The sequence below is a fragment of the Falco peregrinus genome, chromosome 3 (assembly GCF_023634155.1).
Source record: "Falco peregrinus isolate bFalPer1 chromosome 3, bFalPer1.pri, whole genome shotgun sequence".
NCBI classification, from domain to species: Eukaryota; Metazoa; Chordata; class Aves; order Falconiformes; family Falconidae; genus Falco; species Falco peregrinus.
In genome coordinates this window covers 41863227-41888154 of record NC_073723.1, presented here as the reverse complement: position 1 = coordinate 41888154, position 24928 = coordinate 41863227, and the positions used below count along the sequence as shown (strand labels likewise).

The 24928-nt window shown below is 40.6% G+C and overlaps 1 protein-coding gene across 10 annotated transcripts in view; it reads right to left on the bottom strand.

The window, feature by feature from the left end:
- Positions 1-24928, bottom strand: part of EYA1 (EYA transcriptional coactivator and phosphatase 1) — a 168874-nt gene that overhangs the window by 54809 nt on the left and 89137 nt on the right. For 3 of the 10 annotated variants that reach the window (XM_055800630.1, XM_055800629.1, XM_055800638.1), the window contains 6 exons: positions 17265-17345; positions 15311-15380; positions 14785-14930; positions 10458-10595; positions 3894-3976; positions 3308-3494 (listed from right to left, as the gene is read on the bottom strand). In XM_055800630.1, coding sequence (XP_055656605.1) covers positions 3308-3494; positions 3894-3976; positions 10458-10595; positions 14785-14930; positions 15311-15380; positions 17265-17345 — 705 coding nt within the window. The remainder of the gene's footprint in view (positions 1-3307; positions 3495-3893; positions 3977-10457; positions 10596-14784; positions 14931-15310; positions 15381-17264; positions 17346-24928) is intronic. The other 7 variants (XM_055800635.1, XM_055800634.1, XM_055800633.1 and 4 more) reach the window with 5 other exon arrangements.

The window sequence follows — 24928 nt, the reverse complement described above, 5'->3', positions numbered from 1 at the left end:
AACAAAGCACATATTAAAAATGTGAAATGTCATACTGAGATTAACTGTTCTGTTTAACTTCTGATTATGTCACTAGCAAAAATACTAGCAAAAAAGCCTTTTGTTCACAAGAATATAACATTAATTTGTACATCTGATTTATGGAGACAGGGACTATCAACTTCTGTGCAATCAAGAGTACAAGAAATTTTTCAGATCCACAACAAGAAGAGAAAGAAGAAACAATGAGCATTGAAAATCTCAGGTTCTTCTGCAAGAATCCTGGATTGCGTGGCAAAAACGTCCACATTTAACTAGGAACTGTGGGAAACCATAAAAGGATTATATTATATTTGGACAAGGAATTAAATATGTTTTAAGTGAAATTATCTGAGCTTTCTGAGTCTGCAAAACTCCACTAAAAATGTCACAAGAGCACATAATTACCTTCTCTCTTTTCACATGTTTCTTACCAGACTCTTCTGTTTCACTTACTGGCCCAATTTCATAGGAAACACCTATGCCTGTCAAATTATTCTGGTGCCTCTAAAGTCTGAAGGCTGTTCTGTGCTTGTCCTGGCATAGTTCAGAACTGCACAGATTACATGGTTTTTTAAAATATAGATGATGTCTAGGAATATCAATAACCACTAAGAACAGCTGCAATTCAGCAGCTGGAGCCCATCCTACTAAAGGGATAGGTAGCTAGTAGTAGCCTCATGTGACGGCCCTGCACAGCTCCTCACCAGCTCTCATATGCAGCGTTCCAGTTGTGGTAGAGAATCAGCAGCCTAATGTGCCCAGATGTGGCAAAACTGGTGACAAATCTGACTACTTGTAACTAAAATTCGGTTAGTTAACTTCTTTGTTCTGTGTTTTTGACCCAGCTGTTAATTTCCTTCTCTCTGATATGCCTTTCACTTATCCCCACTGATCCCATTTTTCTTTAACCCCAGCTTTACTTTGTTTTCCAAGCATACTGTGCATGAGCTCAACTGAGGCTTTGCAATAAGCTTCAGCAAGAAGAAGGTAAAAAACTACTGTCCAAGGGGAAATGGCAGGCACAGCACTGGATTCGCTGACTGGTCCTTCCCTTCTACCAGGGTTGAAGGCTTGTGAAGCAGCAGAATGTTCTCACCTAATTTTAACCTAGGAACCCAACACTGGGTTGTCAGTCACCTCAAACTGCTCTCATACCAGTGGACAGCTTTGGCACCTCAGGATTTAGACTGTCGTTAAACTGAACTCTAAACAGAGATACTCATCTCTCTCTACTCAGTACAAGAGCGTGAATGGGCTTGATCCTGACTTCAGTGCATAAAGACAAATGCGTAAAGATAAATGGAGAAATCTCGGTCTAGCCCTATACCTTCTGCGAATGTGACCGTGTTGGTGAAGGGAAACAGAAAGACGGCTTCCATCAGCTCCATCTAATCGAGAGTGGCCCACAGCAGGTACTTTCCTAAACAGGTCCCTGCCTGTGGCACAGGTAGCCAGCCCAAGATAACGCCGTAAATACATTAAGAGTTGTTATTTGCAAACCATTTGAAGGAATTTTTTCAGAACTGTTAAATCAGTCATAAGTATCGCAGGGAAAGAGCAGTCTTAGCAATGCCGGAGGAGCTGTGCACATGTCCAACGTATAGTTAAGCAAGCAGTGATAGGGCACCCATGGACGTATAGTTTTCAATACGTGAAAGCATAAACTAGAAGAGGCTTAGGAGCAGGACCCATCCATGACAAAGGCCACCAAAATCTTTCAAATTTTTACACAAAACTTTCATAACAAAAGTGTGGACGATATGAGGGAGAAAAGAAAGACTTCTTAAAAAGGAACTGATAGAAAAATTTTGTCCAGGTTTATAGAGCACAGAAAACTATTTAAATAAGACAACAGCTTTTAAGCCACTAAGTCTGAGCTTGGGAAGAATATACCTCCTCTCTCCATATATGTGTTTACTGTAGCTTTAAGGAAGTATCAACTACTTAAAAAAAACCGTACACAAAAGTTTTGCAAAAGATCAAGACCCAGATAATACAACAACTTAATTTCAGTATCTTGATGAAAGCCAAAACTTGATCACATTTGTTTTCTGGGGTAAGAGGAACCTACTGCTTCTAACTGAAAAAGAAAAGCAAACAAACCCACATGAAAACACCCCCCCCCCCCAAATTAAAAACAAAGTCAAACCCAGAGTAATTATGCAGACTCCAATACACATCCATATATTCTAAAAGCCACAGACTTCAACATGCATTCATATATTTAGAAAGATTCCTTTCTCAAACACATTGCACACGTGATTTTGTGTATATAAACGCACACAGCAGCTGTATTTTAGTCCCTACTTACTTTCAGCAAATGTACCAAAAGAGACAACACTGCATACATTTTCTTCAGGTACACACTCATGCAGAAAAGCAACTGAGTCCTAGCAAATAATATTAAAGCTCACATTGCACATGCAAGATCAGTCACATCAAGTACTTCAAGAAATCTAAAACCAACCCCCCCCCCAACCAAACTTCAAAACAAAACCTCCTGATAACATTGCCAAATCATAGCTGCTTCTTACCGCACTACTGAGAAACACATCTGCAACCTTGGACTTTCTGACAGATTTCAAATTTCTGCCATCTACTAACTACTGACATGCTTGAACTGTTAAAAAATGTTTGTGGTTTTTTTTTTTTAATAATGGGAAAAGTATTTTTCACCCCTCATTTCCAAAAACAGCTGGAGCAGTTTGGCATAAATGTTTAAAAAATATCTCTTAACTAGTAAAGGACTGCCAAATTCCAGCAAGAAAGGTAAAATGACTGGGAAATAGGACAAGCAACCGAAAATCTTTTCTTAAAATGGAAACACTTGTGCAATTTTAACTCCCCATTACAAGCATTATTATGTCCTCTGAAAGTGAAAAACACAAAAGCACTCTTTGAAGTGGACAGTCGGGCTATGGTCTGAAGGCCTCTTGATTTCACTCTTAAGAAAAATCAAAGGAGTTCATCTTAATGAAGACAGAGCTTAAAAGCATCAGGTTCTGGTTTAGTGTACAGCCTTTCCCATATCCCTCAATTTTTAACACAAGCATTTTACAAATAAATAGAAACAACTTGCACTTCACACAACCTTTAAAACTTTTACTGATCCCCGGGTTTCTTTAGTCTATTTTCTGTTAGAATCTGTGCAAGACGTGCCACAGGCTCAGGATTAAGAAATAATAATAAAAAAAATCAGTGACTACACAAAAAAAAAAATCCAATTCAATCCCCTTTCAACTTACAAAAATGTGCCTCATAGGGACCATAAAATCCATGTAATTACCTGCTGCAGGATCTGTAACCGCTTGACTGGTGATGCCAGATGGTGGTTCTTGAAGCTGGTATGTTGCATTTGTGGAGGGTGTCGTTGGGCTGGTGTTGCTGTTTGTCATGTAATGTGAAGGATATGGTGAGCTATTATAATACTGTGCATACTGCCCCTGGCCAAAACTGGGATAAGAGGGATACTCCTGCAAGACAAAAAAGCAACTGAATAGTCCATCAAAGTTTTGCTACTTTTTAGTATAAATTCCAAAATATAACTACAAACACATGTCAGACTTTCAGCACGTATGCTGCAGGACCTAAAAATGCAAAGCAGTAAAATGAAATCTGAATTATGCATAATTTAGTATGTCTTCTCATAAAATAGTTTATTAGACACAGCACTGAAGATGTGTGAATAAGAACATTAACCCCAGACAGTTCTACTATTGGAAGATGACAAATTGAAGAATAACATCTATAAACATTAGTTTAACTTGAAAGGATGCTAATTTATTTCAAAAAGCTATTTGAGGGTTAGATTTTTTCAGTGGATGAGATTCTAAGTTTGCCAAAGTTTCCTCAACTCATATTTACAAATTTACCTGCTGTGAGCTATTAAATCCAGTAGAATTTGTGAGTGAATTATTTCCCGCATATATTCCTGATGATGTTGTAAAACTGCTGCCTGAAATGAAATGAAAAATTATGTGAATGACTAAAACATGGTATCAGAAAATAACTTCCATCATGTAATTATATCATAAGGATATGGCATATTTGTAATATTTCCCATATGTTGACCAGTTTGGTTGTCATCAGCTCTGTAACATGTTAATATACGGAAAGTGATAATTCATCGTTCCTACACCCCATGTTTTGTTACTGCAATAAAAACAAAACCTTGAAATTTAGACAGGAATTTGGAGCCACCTCAGATCTGATTGAATATTAGGCTATGCCACCCCTCTGACTAATACCCAGCACTGGGGAAATAATGAGGTTTTCTTTACTTCCAGTTTTTGTTGACAATGCTGTCTTCCCTCACTGAAGCCCATTGGCTCCATTTCTCCTCCCACCTTCAAGAACCAGTTTGTCTCCTCTCCCTGAGACTCAGCCCCTCTCTCAGGAACAGCAGAAGCTGTAGCTCCCTGCACCAAATGGCTCACCCTGATTGCAAAGCCATTAGGATTTGCTCATCAATCATAGACAGCCTTGGGCTGCAAACCTTCTTTTTTGATAGTCTCCCAGGCATGAAACAAGGGAGAAAAGTACACCTCTGAGAAAGGAGTCCCAAGATTGAATTCAGCCCAGAGAGACTGAATTACTGCCTTTACCTCCCCCCTCCCCACCGTTCACGAGCCACCAAAAATAGACAGATGGGGCTCTTGTTTAATACCTAACCTGAGAAGCTGTTCCACTAAAAGGGCAGCAACCCCCTTTCAGCTGTTTTTGCCCTTTTTGGTTATAACCCAGGAGTGACATAGCCACCAGCTGAGACATATGGATGTACAGGGTGAAGCTACATAAGCCACCAGAAAGTCTGTAATGAGGCAACCTATTGAACTCGTCCAGCGGGAGAGCACCAGCCAGTGAGAGCTCCCATTAGAGCGCACGGGTTGTTTACAGCCTCCCTCGCCGCCGAAACCTGCCTTAGTGCAAAGATATACCGAGACCTTGGGAGCAAAAGCTTGCAGGTGAGCAAATGAGGCAACGAGGGGTGGAAATCAACAGGGAGCAAGGCACACGGATGCGCCGATCCTCTGATGCATCTGACACAACTCAATTAGCAACAAAATCCTATGCAGCGGTTACTCATTGGGAAAAGCGACGTTTCTTGTAACTCCAAACAGCGAGGAATGCAGGCAGGGCTGCATGCTTACTACAGCCCCTGAAGGGCATTTGTGAGCTATTTACTTTTTTAAATAGAAAAATTCAAATCGATAGGTATCCTAGCTGTAAGAAGTCAGAAGGAAAGATACTTAAATGTTTTGATTGCAAAAGACACATAAAAGTTAAGCCTCAAAGCAGGAGATGTAAAGTACAATAGCAGTGGGAGTAAAAGATGCAGCTTAAACTCAACATGTGATAATGACTGTAAACATTTCTCTTGTATTTTCTATCAGTGCAAAAGCTCTGTGGTTGTTGAAAGATGCTACTAATCCTGTGAACTAAAATCAGATTACTTCAGCAGAAGAGCTGACATCCAAGTTTAGCAGATAGTACAGATAAACAGTACTAATGAGAAAAACATGTTGTTTTAAAATTTAATTTAAAATTGGAAAACAGATGTTATTTTTTATTATAACAAACCCCAGAGCCAAAATACAGCTGAAAAATATTTTAAATTGCAAAACTTTGAAATGCTATTTTATTTCTAAGAGTGCTTTGGCTGGAAGAATCTAAGTCACTGTGTCTCTTTTTATTTCTGTAGTTATTTCTGAGTGATGCAGTAATACATTCAAACACAGGTTTTATAGGTACACGGTTTGAGCCGTTCTAAAAAGACATAAAAGGCCTCTCATAGTTGTAAGAAAAAAAAAAAACCAAAACAAAACACACCAAAAACCCAAAGCTTTTTTTGAGGAATACATTACCTTTCCACAGAAAGTTTGGCAAACAATTTGCAACAGCAAATGAGAAAAGTAATTACATGCCAGCCAGCATCTCTCCCTCTCAGACAAAGACACACATACTAACATGCAGATCTCTCTCTTTCATCTCATGGTCAGCACTGGCTCCTATGGAGGAGGGGTAGGGGTCTCTTAGACCGTAACAAACATGAAGCAGGTTTCTCAGAAACGGCTCTGTGGGCCACCCAGAACTACTGGCCTAAAGTTGTTTTTTAAATACTGCAGGTTTTGCCATTTGTTTTTTAAATACTCAGCCACAGCATACCATAGAGCTGCTGTCCTGCCTGAGCTGAACAAACACAAAAATAAAAATCTCTACGAAATGCATGAGATTTATTGCCCCAAGTTGGGCAGCTACGTAGCTTTAAAATGTGATAAAAGCTGTAAATTGCAGGTCAAAGGTCTATTTTGCAAAGAGCGCGGACCCACATTAAAGCTGGGAATCCCAGTCAGTGTCGGAAGACAGCCGGACCCTGCTGGGACCAGGGGCGGGCTCCAGGCACGGAGCTCGCCCCCATGCCTCAGCGAGGTGCAGGTTGGGGTCCTCCCCTGGGTATTGGCCACAGCAGTCCATTTGCTTTCCTAGCTCAGCCTCCTTGCCATGGGCTATGTCTATCATCAGGGTACAATGTATGTGGCAGAAGTTTAGTGCAGCTCTCCTGGGAAAGCCCAAGTCGGCCAGATGGGCTATTTAAACTCAAAGGTTTCTTCCGTTTGCTTACAGTGTTTAAAAATCCTTGGCAAACTCCCCCTTGTTGTCCTAGTAACTGCTTGGCCATCCAACACAATATTTTTAGACTGTATAATAATAACCAAATACCTTAACGTTTACTTTTTTATGGTTGAATTCCCAAACCAATTGGCTAGTATATTCTCAAACATCGCAGTCTTGGTAACTGTAACAATGCTGGTGGTGCTCATCACGAGTCTAGTCCCTTCCAGCGGTAGGATACTCGGGCTCAGAGTAAAAGCCAGGCTCGTATCGCAATCAAAGGATACTCAGGAAGGCAGTTGCAAATGGAGCTCTTCCCTTGGCATTTCCCCTGGTCCTCCTCCACTCCATTTATCCTCACTGAGCAATCCCTATAACTCTGCCAATATAGGAACAACAGCCCATTCCCACAGCCATTAGTCATGTAAGTGGTCTTTCAACATCTATGAAGCAACTTATATGAAAAACAGCTTAGGGAACATACTCCTTAAAGTAAGGGTGGGGAGGAGTGGGGAGATGGGGTGGCAGAACCACTTCAGTCCTCTTCCCATCCTCTCCCCTCCACATCCCGCCCCGTTAAAGGGATGATAAATTTGTAACAAACAAAAATCTAGTTACCAGAATAACCTTAGCAAGGAATCACAGGCAGCGATTTTCCTCAGCATTTCCAAAAGTTGGCAGTCTCTCCCTCCGCTATTGTTTGGTGACTAATCACACTGTAATTTTAGCAGGGTCAGGAAAAGCACTGGGTTTAATTGGCTGCACACGCACCGCCAGGCAGCGCCTTTACATTGCAGGGAGACATTCACCCCAGGGAGAGGAACCAGAATAACTCCAAAGCTTTTGAGCACAAGGTAACCCCACTCAGGGAGCACAAGCAAGAAACGCCCTTTACTGCAGGCGAGAATGCCAGCAGGGACCGGAGCACGCTGTCATGTAATGCTCCATTGCAAAGTAGGTTGTGGGAGCCATCATCTCCATTTAGCAGCTCCGCAGCCACATGCAGAAGAGGAACACCTACTGCAGGCTACAACAAGGCTGAAGCTGCATCCTGTCCATATACTACTAGAGGGGAAAGGGAGAATAAACTTATTTCCCCCTCTGGAGGTTTCTGCACAAACGACTGAACAGCAGCAGCACTACCCCCATCTTTCGTCAAGAGAATCAACTTTGTCCTTAAATAATAGTTGAAATTATGAATAGGTTCTCCTTCCAAAATTAAATGAGGAAAGGGAAACAAATGTTCCTTTTTACTTTTAACATCTGTTCAATCAAAAGAAAGAACTAAGTCAACTTAAAGTTGTTTCAAATTCAAAAGTTAGCCTAATGAAAACATCAAAAAGATATATAATCTCATGTATAGTACAGATATATACTGTCAACATTTACTGCAAGAAAGACCTGTTCAGCAATGTGATTCTTTTCTACTTATCTTCAAACAAATCCACGAACATTTTCATTTGAAATATTCTTCTTATTTCCATTCCTATGGTCTCTAAGGTTTCTGTAGGAGACCAGTCCTTCCCTCACCCACCGTTCATGAGCACAACAGAAATTACATACACACCATGGGGACCCCCAGACTCTGACGTGTGGCTCCTCTGCCCATGGCAGACAGTCAGCGATCTCCTGCCTTCCACCGTGAACAGCTCACAGCCCAAGCATGGCACAGCTGGAGCAGAACCCAGAATCAGACACCCTCCTTCCCCCAGCCCTGCAGACAATACTATCCTCAAATCAGTGCCTCTGACCCTCCTCTCATTACGGCTTCACATCTGGGTCATCTTTAACACATTTCTTTTGCAGAATACTTTTAGATCCTCGCCTTTCAATGTGTACAGCTGAAATGCTTTCCAAGACCTTACTGTTCCATCTCTTGACAACTGTCACCCTTTCATGACCTTGACAGTTCTGATCTTATACACATTTTGCATATTGTAGAAAACAAAGCAATACCTTTATGACAGACCTCTATGTAGCCCATTGACTGAGTCCCAGCTTTGCTCTACTAATGCCAAAATTCACTGCTTACTCCTAAAATTTTCCAGCAAGCACTCCCTCACATTATCCCATGCTGCTCCCCCTTTCCTCCCTCCATTGAATGATTTCCCATAGACATCTGCAAAACTACTTCACTGTCCTCCCTACAATCCCTTTTTATTGACATCCCTCTGCTCTGTATCTTACAAAACCCCCCATCTTTAGAGTTGTTAGATAACCAATATGGGGTGACAACTGTTTATTATGCCTAAACAGTGTCAGCTTTATTGTTCCATTAGGGCCTCCTAACTTAAGTATTTTATTTCAGCCTCCAACTTCTACGGGCACTATATTTTCATTTGGCTGCATAAGTTAGCACAACAGGATCCCGATACATGACTGTGGCATGAAGGCACTACTGCAACAGATATTATAGGCAACACAGACATAATTTTTCAGTAACTCTGTTTCCTACCAACCATGAATTACCAGTTCCTTAAAAGCTGGAATGTCATACCAGGAGTTCCTCATAGCTGCTGCTGGCAAGCATTTTGAGCTGTCTCCTACAGAGAGGTAGGGTTTTTTTCGGGGTGGTGGCAGAAAGGGTACGTGGGTTTGTTTTTTTGTTAGTGTGGCTATCTGCAGAAAGCAAAACCAATAACCCGGTTACATTTACTCTGATGAGTAGAAGATCACCACTATTCTGCATGAAGATGAAAGATTGCATACTGCTCTTACACTATCTTCCTCTTATTTGTCAGAGCACACTACAAATAAGCAATACTTCAGACGTCAGATGTTCGCTTCTGCCCTATGGAACTACTCAGCACACAGTTCAAAAGGGAATTAAAAAAAAAACCCAAAACCCAACTCTCTTGTGTCTGAGTGAAGGACTGGATCAATATACCCTTAAAGTCATGAAACAAAAGCCTACCCTCATTCACTTGGTCTCTGAAAGCACTTCTGCCTGAAGACATTTCATGGAGTGTTTATATGATGGAGCACAGTTTAAATGGAGCGTGATAATAATAAGGAGAGGTGCTGAACTTTTAGAAAATGTCGTCCAATTCTGTGAGCGATCACTTGTTTCAACAATTCTAAAATCTGCAACACACCTGATTTAGACTGTCCAATTCAGGGGTGAATAGTCCTGCAGCAGACATCCAAAAGTAGCTATTTGTAGTAAACAAAGATATTTTTTTTGTTTTCCCTTAAAGTGGTGAAATCCAGAAGCAGGCACACCCAGCAACTTCCCAGTACCGAAGGGGAAAAAGGAATTGGGAAAACAAGGTGGAAAGATATTACGTAAACTAAACAGGCGAGTAAGGCTACAAAATATAATTGATAATAATAGCCCACACATACAAAGACTTACAGCTTTTAAATAGACTTCAAAGAAACAGACTTCAATCATTACTTAGCTACCTCCACAGCTGCAGTAGGTATTTTTATCTTCTTCTCCCTCCCAAACACACTCAGGTGTCAAATTATATTTGGCACTTCCTAAATTCATAATCCTGACACGTTTTCCAGGACTTGCTTTGTCACATTCGCTATTTTTTAATCTACTGCTATTCGGAGACACATTTTTACTGTAATAACACTACAACACTTCATTATTTAAAAATTAACAAAGCGAGAGATCTTCCAAGCTGCTGAGAGCTGGCCCGTCACTGCTCTCAGCAAAAGCAAGCATCGTTTCAGCTCCAGCTGCAGTAATATCAGAGGTAAGTTATCAAGCAAACATTCGTTTTTACCCTAGAAATGTAAAGCAATAAGGAGAAAAAAAACAAAACCATAACATTAACTGTGTCTAATTAATGGTAATATCTGTTTATACAGACCTTGCATTTGGTAGCTATAGGGAGCCTGTCCAGGTTGAGGTGTGCTAAAGCTGGCACCGTAGCTTAGAAATCCTGTCTGTCCAGGTGACTGTGACTGTGCCAATCCACCTTCTGTCTTGATGCCTGCCCACAATGCACCTAAATCAGTTAGTGACAGCAAATCTATTTGTTCATATTCAAACAGGGATGGAAAAAAAATCACTTAATTAACAGCATTTTTAACATATACCTATTATTGCATGCATGAGAGAATGAATATCAAGAGCATGCACAACTGAACAGGGTAAGGGCAGTCTAAAAGCACACATAAAACTGAAGTTCACCAGGGAGAGGTTAAATTCAAAACTGTGTTTCCAGTAACTGCAAAAGAAATTTATACATGAACAGGAAGTTGCATTATTCCTTTTTTCCTTTCCTGCCAGAGGCTAACTTTTCCATATATTCATGACATTTCACAGGGGTAGATTAGCAACTTTATATGATTTTAATGAAGCACAGCATAGCCAAGCTCTCCTGCCATCTACCCATTAATGACATAACTGAGATTTGCATTGTATAGTATTCATACATGAAAATTAAATGGCTCTGAGTGCAATGGCTTTCTAAGGAATTAGAAGTGGATAAAGAGAACTAGCAGCATTAAGTGTAGTGATGATTTTCAAAGCTAATTAAACACTATAGGAAGCATTCAGTCTTTTAACAAATAAATACCTACTAGACAGGAACTATTCCTGAAGCAGTCTCCCAAACTGGGAAAAATATAGCAGAAAATCAGTAATCTGCACTGACAGGGAAATCCATTACACATCACATTACCCTCTCATTTCCAAATTTATTAATAAAAGAATCTAAAGTCCAATTAAATGAATGGCTTGCCTCCCAACTTCAGTGATTCTTCCCCTAATTTGTAAGGCAACAAGCAAGTAAATACCAGCAAGTGAAACACTGAGGAAATGCACACAATTCAGCCTCTGTCTCTTAGTTTTAATTATAAGGTTGTCCCAACATGAACTACCATTTAAAAATAATTATAGACAAAGCAATGGAAAAGTAATACAATACTCTTAGGTTTCACTGTGGCATTCAGTGATACCTCATTGTTCAGAAAGCACTGTTATTTGAACTGAATTAACTAAGTGTGAATTGGTAACATTCCTTTGAAAATGACTGTTAATCTAAGTCCATTTCCTGGTTGGATTTTTAAAAAAATAATATTCAACAATGTTTGAAGGTAGGAGAGGGCTGAGAAGTTACTGTGTTTGCAAAACTTCAATATCTCCCTATGTACAAACGGCAGCATATTTTCTTCTGCCATTTAAATAATTATTTTTCAACTGCTGTCATTAATTACCCTTAATTTCTTCTGCCAGACCTGCTAACTGCCAGACTAACCCTGTTTGCTTGTTTTTCCTTGATGCTTACTTGCTTCTTCTATTTCATGTTACAAATAAACAATTCCAAAGACAAATCTGACACCTCGTTACCAAGGGGAAACTCCTGCTATGGGTGTTTTGGTATCAGTGATCCCCATTTGCTGTCTGTTTCAGGACTTCTGAAATGCTGGTTAAATATCGCTTAGAGAAAGTTTAACTAAATCAAGCATTAACATTTCTAGTCCAGGTTTAACGGCCTGATTCAACTCTCCATCTCAAATGAAGTGGGAGGAGACAATCAAAGGCAGCGGCTGGAGGATGCCACTTGAGTGAAGACAACTTGGCACTGACGTGCTCTTTTGCAAAACTCCATGCTATGAAGAGCCTTTCATCTCCTGGGATTTACTCTTCCCACCTGCTCTCATCCAGAAGGCCTTCACTCATCAGACCATGATGCTCCCTTCTCTTTCTCCCAAGTCTAACGTTTGCAAGGAAGCAGAAAGGGACAGTGAGAAAACATAAGGGGACTGCCAGGGTCTGGAAAGAAAAGAAGTTGGTAAGCAAAGCTAGCTTTGCTGGTACTGCAGCAGGCAGGAGGAAGGCGCTTCAGGAAATTCTCCAGCCTCCTCAGGGGCTTTGCAGATGGACCAGAGCCAGGAGCCCCTGGGAGGCAGCTGTCATGGCATTCCCCTCCACCCCCTTTCCTGCCTTCATGGCTGCACCACGGTGGAGGTGGGGGAGTAGGAAAATGAAGAGGCTAGAGGGGCTTTCCAGACAGCACCTTCCCAAACGCTGCCCTAGAGAGAAAACTTCAGGGAGGCTGATAGAGGAATTCACAAATATTTTTTCTTCTAGTAAGCCCCAGAGTAAAGAAGCAAAAAAGAAAAAAGCCCCCTACTCCAACTCAGTTTTCCTTTCACGTGTGTCAGGTGTCCTCTCTTTATGCCTGCTGGAAGCTCTCTGCCTGGACGACAGAAAAGCAAGGCAGGTGGTACATGGGGTCTAAGCTGCAGACTGAAGAGGAGAATTTTGGCTCTAAACAAGGCTTCAGTTCTTGCCTATTGCAAATGGGCGACCCAGTGTTCCCCATGTGACTTAGTTGTGGAACACTGATTATATGATGTGCCTTAAGTATACAAAAATATATACGGTGTTAGGTCCCAAAACTTTTTGATAGTTATTTGCTTTTGAATATTACTCCTATAAAGTACATAAGCAAGAAGCACCTTAGCCCCAGTCACGAGGCACTGTCTGAAAGGAACAAAATGCCTTAAAATCCACTTGGCTCAGGAGCTGGGGGTTTCTGTGGTCAAAACTAGCTCTGCAATGTAAAACATCAGGCAAAATTATCCAAAGTCCTCGGCACAGGGGATGGACTGGGAAAAAAAACAGAACAAAACAAAAGAGCAGGCAGGCATGCTAACCCCCAGCGAGCAGTTGCCAAGTAAAGCAACTCTCAATTACAGCTCCGACGACAGCGAGACAGCTAAACTCAAGTAGTAAAATCAAGGCCTTGCTGAAGTCAGTGGGAATTTTATAGTTGACTTCAGTGAGCTCAGGATTTCATCCAGAGGAACCAAGCAAAAAAACAAAAAGTCACTGTTTGGGCTGCCCAAGCCACCACGGCCAGCCAAGTACGAACATGAGGTATCCACAGGAGAAACAGGTCAAGAAAACCACAGCAGGGAAAGGGGGTGTCTGTTATCACACTGCCTGATCCAGCTGGAAATAGCCAACAAGCTCTCATCAGCAACATGAGCTTCTGGGGGCAGGGGGAAGGATCTCCGTCTCCATAGTCTTGAAAATGTAGTTTGAATATCCTTGAAGTATTTTGTAAGTTTAAAATATAAGGGTTCAAATTGAAACGAAACATCCTATTTATGTTTGTAACCGTATTTTTGCAGTAAGTAATCCCAGGAAGAATGCTCCCTTGGGTCATAATTATTGATGATATATTAACAAAACACATTTTTTTAAGGTAAGCAGAAATAATAATCTATTGTACCTCCTTTTCACAATAATCTGCTGTAGGATATACTTGAGACCCAGCGGATTTCAGCTTGCAGATTTCAGGCTGAAAGATTCGCCCGTTTTGCACGTCAACGTTTTAATAATTTTAAGGGGCACAGCTTGTACTGTGGGTTCTGTCCTTTTGGTATAAAACTTAGATCACCTGAATGTATCTTTACAAAATATGCTGCTAAAAGCATGTGGATTGTATATTTTTAATATATTCCCCCAGAGAAATATAAGACCTATTTTCTAATAATGCATCCTCGCTGCTGAACTGCTATGTGGTCTGCCAGCAGACAGTCTGGCAGCAAAATGGTCTCACCCACAGCAGCTTGTTTTTAAATTAAATTTTTTTGGAAATATTTGCTACTTATACTATCACCTTCATCAGGCAGACAGAGCTTTAGTGGCAATTTACTTCAATTTTCACCTCCAGGGAGTTTTGAAACATTTAAAGTGAATTTTTTTTTGGTGTGGGTCTTTTTGAATCTGCTTTCACCTGCTGAAAAATCAGCACAGCTTCACCAATTAATTTGGGTTCCAGTAATCTGGATCAGCTGAAATTCAGACCTTTATGTACTGACGTACCCTATGGCACTGCCGGGGAGTGGAGCTCCTCGGAAAGCCACCAGGAGCTGTGTCTGTGTAACAGAAGTCCCTAGACCTCTTTTCCCATTTCAGCGCTGTTTTTTGTGTATCATCAATAAAAACCTAATTAATCTCCCTCCTTGATCCCAAGACGGAGCATCCTCTTGAGTAGCTTCTTAGACCTTTAATAAATAAATCGAGCATCACCCACTCCAGTGGGGAAATTACCAGCCTTCCACAAGAAATGCTCGAGAGCACAGCCGTCCCACTATGTACTGGCTCAAGGGCCGCGTAATCTTGATCTAAAGAACATTTACCTCAGGAAAAAAATAACATGGACATGCATTTCTTACCATATGAAGGGATTCCATAGGGTTGGCCGGGCTGGGGGTAAGTGGCATAAGCTGTAGCTTGTTGCATCCCCGTCGTAAACTGTGTCTGCCCATACGCAGCCATCGTTTGTGAAGAGGGGGTAGGAAGAATATGTGGGTATGGTCTGCTATTGATTACAAATGACAGAAAATAGGACAGAGACCGCATTAGACAGACATGTGTGTACTTATTTTTAGCCTTATTATAATCCTGCTACTTCATTAACACATAATCACAGGCTGTGCTAGACAACAGAAAGTATAAGACAAAGACAAAACAGTAAGAAATCAATAATAAAAAATAAGTAAAACAAGAACTTTCCAAATATTTTTCAAATACATTCTTAGCATTTTTTTTAAAAAAAGCTTTTTTTTTCCCTAGAAGCTGCTGCAGTTTAAATTATGACTTAACAGATGGACCCAATTATTATTTTAAATGAGGTTAAAATCTGCCTATTTCAGTTATTATTATTACTACTACTATTATTATTTTCAAAAGATATCATACTTGGAAGGGTAAATCTGTGGTGGGGAGAACTGGTGTGTTTGTCTTGGGCTGAAACCACTGCTTCCAATTGCTGCACCAAGGAGAAAAGAAAGCACACAGAAGTGTAAATACACACACCGAAGATAAATATTATTTTTCCTAATAGAATTTCAGAGTATTAACAAGATTTTAATTAAATTCAAATATCAACGATACCTTAGTTAGAAAATAATATTTTATCAGGAGCTATACAAGAGTGCTTAACATTAAAATCTTGATTACAAATCTCAAATACTAAATTGCCTCTTTGTACAACTCCTGAGCAGTAGTATATTCTTTGCTCACACACAGACAACATTTTCAATGCAAACAACCTATTTCCTAATGGAAACATTTCCCTTCATATTTTCAAAGGATTATTGATATCTCAAGTGCAACATTTTATTAACTTTTAGAATTTTTAAGACCTACATTTTATGAAGGAGCTTTATGCGTGTCTCGATTGAAAACATATGGCCAGCTTCAGAGCACGTGCCTCTCTTTTTTTAAAAAGAATAATTCCATAATACAATGTATTACCATATTACACCTCCTTCTCTTTCCCCACATCTTATCTGCTTTCTAAAATGCTTTCAGACCTTCAAAACAGTCAGCGTTGCATAAAGATGTCCAGTGTGCAAATGTTCCTAGTGAAACACTTGAGCCTTAGAGGCTCAGTGATGAGCTTCTCCCGCGGCAGCCCAGCCACCGCTGACACAGAGCTTTATACCAACCCATCCCAATTTCTTTCGGTATTTTTGGGTGCTGCCGGGAGCGTGGCGGATGTGCTGGCATGCTCTGCTCTGGGTGTTATTTTCAGGAGCCCTTCCCTCTCTGGTTACCGTTTGGGTGCTATTTCTTCTCTGGGTCCCAAGGTGGGTTTTGAAGCCTTTGCCAGGAAGGGGTCAGCGGCAGGTTATGAGACTACTGTAAAATCAGACAGCCAGAGAAACAACAGGCCCTATCGCTAAGTACTTGAAAATAAACAAGGCACGGATAATTACCCTTCGCCAGCTACCCCTTTCCTCGCCAGCTATAGGGAAAATCCATCATCCTCACACTCCGGGAGCACTCACGAAGCGTGGAGGGAAGCCAGGAATCTCTTTCTGTGCCTTCCACACCTGACAGCTTTTCTGTGGCTTGTGAGGCTGCAGATAGGTTGTTACGGTCCAACCTTTAGTCGGATCACCGCAGATGTACGTAGCTACTAAACACACTACCTTTTCTTCCTTCAGAGATTTAAAATACTCTAGAAATCTTTTTTTGGCTTTCAAGTTTGATGCTTCCATACTTGACAGCACACACAGAAAATGGAGGCTACAACAAGACCGGAGAAGGACTGGCTACTTGGAGCCTGATGGGTTGAAAGATGTCAAATTTTGCTACTCTGGACATATAAGCCCATGACACAGTATCAGATCCATTTTTATTTGATTTGCATCTTAAAAACAATGTGCTAGAAATACCACAGTTAATCCACAGGTACGCAAAACTGCAAACGTCTTGGGATTTTCTCACGGTGTTTGTCTCCTATATGTTAGAAGCCAAGATGTGTTTGGCTTCCAGGAAGAAAGCAAGCCTGACAAAAGAACGAATACCTTGATAATAATAAGACCTACCCCTCAATTGCAACACTAATCACAGAGGCAGGTATGTTTACTCACAGAAAACAAAAGAGTAATTACTCTGGGCCAGAATACTCCCTAGTGAGACTCCCACTGAAGACCAATGGACATTAATAAGCCCGATGCTGTAATGCTCCTTACTCGGGGAAAACTCCTATTGACTTACACCATCTGAGTAAGATGAACAGAAATAAGCATAAGGTGCAAAGTGCACAAGGCCTTTTAACAGCTGTGTGCAGATTTAGACCACATGAGATAAGAAAATAGTAAATGAGAAAATGCTGAGCTTAAAACCTTTGTTTATTCCTTACCTGATCCTGAGAAATTGTCTAAAGACCCGTCTGTGGTAGTAGTAGTAGCAATCTCACTGCTGCTCATTGGTTCTGTTTTAACTACAGAAATATAAATAAAATATATTCTATATGCACCTAATATTCTTGCACGCGCATGCACACACACTCACTACAGCCACAAATTCAATAAAGCAAAAATCTGCCGAAAATGTTTTAAATCATGGCTATAGATATTTTGCATTTTATGTATTTGTGTATACAAACAATGCAAAGTACTGGCAGCTATGATTTACACATACATATAAAATGATCAAGAGGGTTATTTCTGTCCCCAGGGAATAAGAGCCACTGTAACAAAACAGAAGTCCCCATGCAACTCTCTGCACCTGTCCTGATTCCTCTTAATCCTGCAGATCCAACAATACGGGTCCACATTTAGATCAGGTCACACAGACATTCACAGGCTCGAAAGAGCAATTTGAATAAGACAAAAAAGGAAATAAATTTTAAATGGGTTTCTCTGAGGGCTGCTCAAATTTTTTTTCCCATCCAAATAACTTTTCAGAGGAAAAATGAGAATTTCTGATGAAGTAAAACACTTTCCTCATGGTGTATTTCTCCTCTCAAAATGAAAACCAACTTTGTACTCAGCAACCCTGAATAAAAAAAAGGGGGACAGTCCTGACCAGGTGCTTCAAAGAATGCTTTTACGTTTTATTCCCTCTGCACCCGCAACCCAACACAGAGAGTAAAAACGAATGACAGTAAGAGAGATTCTCACCTGGCTCATGCTGTTTCATAACCGATTATTAATTAACAACTTTTAATAAAGCCTCACGTAAATAAAAAAATTCCCCTTTCTGTTACACCAGCACAACCTCAGTAACAACAGTATTCCAATCCATGGAGCAAGGATGGGGCTGAACTGGCATGGATGCAATCAGGCACAGTACCTACACGCAGGGAGTTATCAGATCAGCACAGCAATCTCTCAAATCCATTTTTACATACCTAGCTTTTGGAGTTACAGCACACCAAAGGCAACTGAGCATGACATTTCAGAAAACACCGGAGCTGATCTTCCTATCAACTTCCCACCGCTTTCGCTCCTGTTGACACACACAGTCACCGCTTCCCACACACCAGCGCTGGTGCATACCTGACCTTTGAGCAAGGCAGTTCAGTAACACTGCAGAAAGTGAATCCGAGAAAACCAAGGTAAACTGCACCCAATCTGACATGTAAAGCCTTGGTGTCATCTTGGCATACATGTGTATGTAGGCTTATATGTTTGTCTACACATATGTGCTCAGGAATTGCAACCATCACTAGCAGAAACCCTTTTGGTGCCAGTTTTGGAAAAGATAAAGAAGCAGCACCTCCCCTTTGGAGAAAGGGCCTTTCCTTTCCTTACCAATCCAAATTCATACTTCCACATGCCTAACTAGTTTCTTCACCCAACCTCATCCATGGGATTTATATGCAATCTCTCAAGATTCTACTAATTGCCCACTATTTTCTTTTGAGTCTCACGCGAGATGTTTTGTCTGCACACACTAACTCGGGAGATCAATATTAGCTCCACACAAAACTCATATATCTGCATTAGCAAGCAGTGCAGCCCAGTAAAGAAAGTTTCATGCAGTGAAATGGCTGGTGCCGAGGGTCAAGTATCCACAGTTTAAGCATTCGGGGCGGGGTGGGGTGGGGTATTCATGCTAGGTTTAGTCTTGTCCTAAGGACTGAGCACCCATCAACAACTGGAGAACATTAGCTGCACTTCTGCAGAGCACTTTTTGAAAGAAGTGAAGTCCAAGAGCTTCCACAAGGTGAACTAACGTGTGGTAAGAAAGAGTGTCCAATAGGTTCACTTCAGGAGTGTGCTAATGATCTGAACAACAACTCTTAACACAAATCTATTTCTTAAAAACACAGCATATAACATCCAACATTCATTTCGTAACTAAATACTGGAAGTCTAACTCACAGATGCAATAAAGTATTTGTTGCAAAGTGTCTATCCCAACTAACCTTCCAGAAACTACCAGATTTTTACACCAAGTTCTACACAGTTTGTTAATCTAGGTTCCAAGAATTATAGAATCTACATTGTCTTGTGCTTTTTCTTAGAAGTTTATCACAGCTGCATTTTACAGTCAGAGTAATACTTTCATCATAGATTACTCCAGCTTTCCCAAAAATCTGCAAGTCTTCTGAACCTAATTTCCATAATGCAATTATACTTCTGGAAATAACAATGAAAGATGCTTTTCTCTATAGCTGACAGCTGTGGAGGAGGAGAAGAGAGGAAGATTACGCAGATCAACTTAACTCGGGGTAAAGGGTGGAAGATTTCGGTATATGCTTTCTCCAAACTCATTCCCTCTTCCCTACTGGAGAAACAATTCTTCTATATTCCTTATAAAATCAAGTATTGTTTGGAACACCACAAACTAGCAGTCCAAGGACTACGCTGAGCTACCTCACACAATATAGAGACCTATAGCATCATTTGTTCTAGATAAAGATTTTTAGGATAATTTCTTTCTAAGTGGATGTAAATGCCCCTCTTGCCACTGGCTTAAAAGCCCACTTCATGTGCCTTTGCACCTACCTGGATCTCAGATCCTTGTTCAAGATACCATTTTGGGGAAAAAACGCATCAAAATGAACTTCTATTTCTATGGCTCATGAGCAACACTTCAGTGCAACAATGTTTATAACTGAATGCTGTTTACTAGACATACTAGTTTTGAAGATACAGGACAAGATACATGAACTGCAGTGCAGTGCCTTGTTCATGGAAGTGGATTCTACCTGCTGATTGAGGTGCTCAGAAATTTTTCGTAACAACTGTTCCTTACATCTCCTCTTTCAGCTGTTTTATTTCCTGAATACACCAAAAGCAGGATAAGAAATGCTGTTCACATTATTCCTGATCTGGATACCCTTTTAGTAGGGTGATAATAAGTAAGCCCTATCCTACCATCTTTAGGAACAACCATGATCTTAGTGGAACTTTGCACCACAGCTCATTGGGAATTTAATAAAGATGGATAGGAATTGAAAAGCCCTCCATTCCCCAAACATTTTAATCAAAATGCCAGAAAATGACTGCATATTTCTTTCTATCTGAGCCTAAACATATTTCAAGAGGATGGAAGTTTACTATACAAAGAAATTAACTGAGAAGAACGTCCATGGTTTTACCCACTGGAAATACTTTCCATGTGTATTCTCACCACAAAGGAAGGTCTCATTTGCCCAAGGGCAAAACTGAGCATATTTTGCCGCAGAATCACAGGGAAAGCGAGCTGCAAAGGGATTGCCTAAAGTTGTGAGCCTGTCACTCCATCACAGCAGCACACCAGCAATCCATGTCTATCAGGAGAGACATATGGAGCTGTCCAAGGACGCAAGATCTCGGATGGGCACAGATCTGGCCCTGCCACATACTCCTTAAGCATGCTTTGGATTGCAGTTTCTCTCCACATTTTCCGTGACAGTTAACATTTGTGCAACATGTCCTAAGCTTCACAGGATGGCACTGGGCAACAAACATGAGTGGGAATATTGCCACACCTACACAGAACAGGCTGCAAGCTTGCCAGTAACTGCCAACACCATGCTCAGTCATGGCAGAGACTGCAGAAAGTGAAACGGGAAAGCTCCCATTTCTGCTGCTCCTTCATCAGAACAGACCTTTACAGAGGCACAGAATTATCAGACTTGCATTACAGAGACAGACTCTGATTTATCAACATGCTACTAAGTTTTAGGGCCAGTAAAATCACTCATGTAATAAAACAGAATATCAATAAGAAGTTCAAGAAGAAAGCTAATGTATTCCTAACCTGCTGTAAAAATGCAACAGCTATTCAGGATTACTGATACAGATTTCGTTCATATACCAAGGAGCTTAAGAAACTATGTCAACAGAGAGACATTTTTACCCCTTATTTTTCTTTCCAAGTCATCTATGAGATTCTAAACCCAAGATGTAAAAAGGAACTGTGTAAGAAAACAATACAACAAAAATAACAGAAAAAATATGAGTAGGAAATGATAACATACGTGCTAACTCTGAGAAAAAAAGCAAACAATTCTAAACAATTCTGAGATGGCATTAGCATAACTACTGATCTAACTTTATATCAATTGTCAAGATATTTCTTCTTAAGACACTCAGAAATTGCAAGTGCAATGTGCTCTGTTTTGTCAGCCATATTACAAAAGGTGGTTAAAAATGGACTTACATGGCAGTTTCTGGACTCCACCGAGAGAGAGAACTTCAGACCAGAACCCACAACTGGCCAAGTAACAACTTTCTGAGTTCACAGCTTATCATTCATTCAGTCACTGGTGTATATAGCAGTAAGGAGTGCTACGAGGAATGAGATGCTGCCTGTTTAAAATCTGGATTTACAGACCTAACCTTTGGCCATTCCTAACACAAAAATTATATGAATACCTCATAAAGATTGCACCTTCAAGCATGCAAAAAGTAAGGTTTTTAAATACCTTTTTTAAATAACTTTGATTATCTAAAATACATAGGCTTGCTGTACTGAACTAGTCTTTGTCAACAGTTATGCCATATACATTAAACCAGAACAGAAATATTGTAAACATGGCTGACATTAAATCAGTTTTAATTTTACAGTTTCAAGGCTGAAGTAATATTATAATGTTATATTATTTGTATTATACGATTAAGTGGGAAAAATCAAATCATTCCTGGCTGACAGCTCTCAGTGTTCATTGGCACAAAGAGTCTCAATAAAGTAAGTGAGGCTGTTAGTCTGTTTATAGACATACAGATACAGTCTCTAGTCCTGTTTTGGTTTGTCTCAAGGTGACTCTTCAAATAATGCTGGCAGCTAAACACCAGGTAAATAATGCTGGCAGCTAAACAACAGGTAGGTATCTTGATTAAATATTTTATGTATCCATTACTATTCATACACTGTTTTGCTTGATACCATCCTCTTTCTGTACCCACTAGAAGCCCAAAGCTCACCTGAAAGCTCAAAGGTAGTTGTCACTAACAATGGGACAAAAATTCTACCTTGAATCTCTAAGCTGAGGATATTTTCCATTATTTTATTGAAACTCTCCTCTTTTTGTACTGAAGAATCTTGCAATTATAAACAGATTACTAAAGGTTATAGGTTACTTATAAACATATTACTTAGTTATACTAATTCCTATCCAGTACATGACTGTCCTTTTTTATCACAGACCATCAAATCATCAGCTCCTGACCATGAAGCCTGATAAACTTACTTGCTCCTGCTTCTCAAAGCAGAGGACTCTTCTGAATCTCACTGTCTGGAAATTACCAAAGGGTAATTACTACAAGGTAATTTCCAGACTAAATTTATGTGTAGTTTTCAAAGAAAGTCCCTGCTCAAAGCAGCACATTCTACTTCAAGCCCAGACTGTTTCCTGCTCTCCCCTCCTCTGATGTGAGAAGGCTTCAGAACTGCTGCAGTATTTGGGCTGCAGCTAACACCCAGCTTCCACTGCCTGCATGGCTCCCCCACAGCCATCACCTTCCTCTTATGTTACACAGTACAATTGAAAGAGCTTTAACATCACTGCATCTGCTCATCTAGCAGTAAAAACCCATACATTTACAGTAGCATCATCATAGCATCACCGTAGCATCACTGCTACAGTGCAAAACCAGAAAGAAAATTCAAAACCATATGGGTGGAGACAAGTTTTGATAGTATCTGTAGCTGCTGATCAAGATTTCACCCGGATATTCATCTGACAGTTACAGTCATGGGTTAAAATACTCTCAATCGCTGCAGTTAGGAGATGAGTCAAACTAATGTTCTTAACCCTTCACACTCATTTGTCAGTTTATACAGAACGGTTACATGTCTCCTGTCTAAATGAAGGCAGCAATCAATTCAGAGCCAGCAACCCTTTTAGAGGTGTTACGGCCTATTTCTTTTCTCTTCTTCTCTTCCTAAGTACCTGATTCGGAATCTGACCATGGCAACTCCCCTGTCCATGTGTAAGAGTTGGCACAGGGTCCGTGTAAAATACCCACACTCTTTAACCAAAGCCAGACAGAATGACCACACAGTGCCACAACCACAGCCATTAATGGTGGAGAAGGTTGTCATCAGCTACCTTCTGAGAATATGGAGGCCTTCAAGTGAACAGAGAGCATCACAGAGAAGTCAAGCTCTGCCGTTTGGGTGTGTACAAGACAGAGGACTGAGACGTGAAGACAGAAGCAGAATGACAGTCTGGGTGGGACCTTTCATAAGATGGAAATAATATCCTCTACTTTTGGCCAGGGTCTGGACTCTACAAGTGCAAGACTTAAAAGGCAAATTCACCTGTACAAAAAGGGATAGCACCAACTTGCATTCCCCTCCACACAGCAGCAGCAGCTTGTCTCATCAAACCCAGTGGCACAGGTACTTCACTCACTATCCCAGGGGTCTGATGACATGAAGCATAACCAAGTTTCATGCTTTTTTATCTACCTGTGATAAGCAAAAATCCTCGGAAAATCACAAGACACAAATGAAAGTGCTAAATCATCAAGTCACAAGTCTCCAAAGTTGCTAAGGCTCTTCAAATATCACTCTATTTCTTAGACTAAGATGTTCTACTCCTGTTCCCTGGAGTTTCTGCTGGTGCACACCAACAGCAGGGGCTGTATTTTCTTCTTATCTGTATCACTGGCCAGGTGTATGATATTTCTATCTTACGCCACTCAATCATGTGATTGCATGCATGCAGATTGTGCATAACAGGCTGGACCCCCTGGAGAGATGCCACACCTAGTGTGATGTACTGCAGTTACAGCATGCGGATGAAGTAGTGAATACCTTCATAGGTTCTTGAGATCCCACAGCCAGTGCAAAGCTAGCTGTGCCACCGGGACTCTGGGACCCTCAGACACACTCAGAGGGTGCTGTCACACCACCACGTTCCATCCACAGTTTGGAACGGCATGTGCTCCCCACACATTTAGGAGAGGCTTGCAAAAATAAAATATATTAAAATAATGGTGCTTCCAATATGTCATTTTTTTTAAAGTCATTTGTCAATTGGACTGTTTTGTTTCCCTCAAATGTCTGTGGGAACCAGTACTGCTATTAACTTTTCACTTAAATGAGGCCCTGTCTTACAGGAAAATATTATGGGGGAAAATAAAATAGTGAAACTTTCACAAACAGATGCACATACATACAGAAAAGACAATAAATACACAAATATTTATTAGCCAATCTCCTCCCCAAGACCTTGCAACAGGAGTTGCTGGGCTGAGCCAACATAGGAGTCGACAAGTTATTTCACTGGCCAAAAACCTATGAAAGAGGAATAATAGAGCATTATGCTACATGTGCTCAGAACAGACGGAAAGACTCATGGGGAAGCAGGAGAATAAAAGCACAGATAAGACAAAGAGTCTGGAAGGAAGCCAATGTAATACAGCAAGAAGAAAAAGGTAAAGAGCAGGGAAGAAAAGATAGTCCAAGCCAGCCCCTTGCCTTCACATAAACGGGCAGTGTCGTGTATGATTTTTATCCTCCAGAAGTGGCAGCAGGTTGAAGATTATTATTAGCCCCCACAGACCCCCAGGGTGCTTTTGTCACTCTGGGGCCTGGGACCACTGCAGTCTTTGCCTCTGGCCACGCAACTGTCATCCT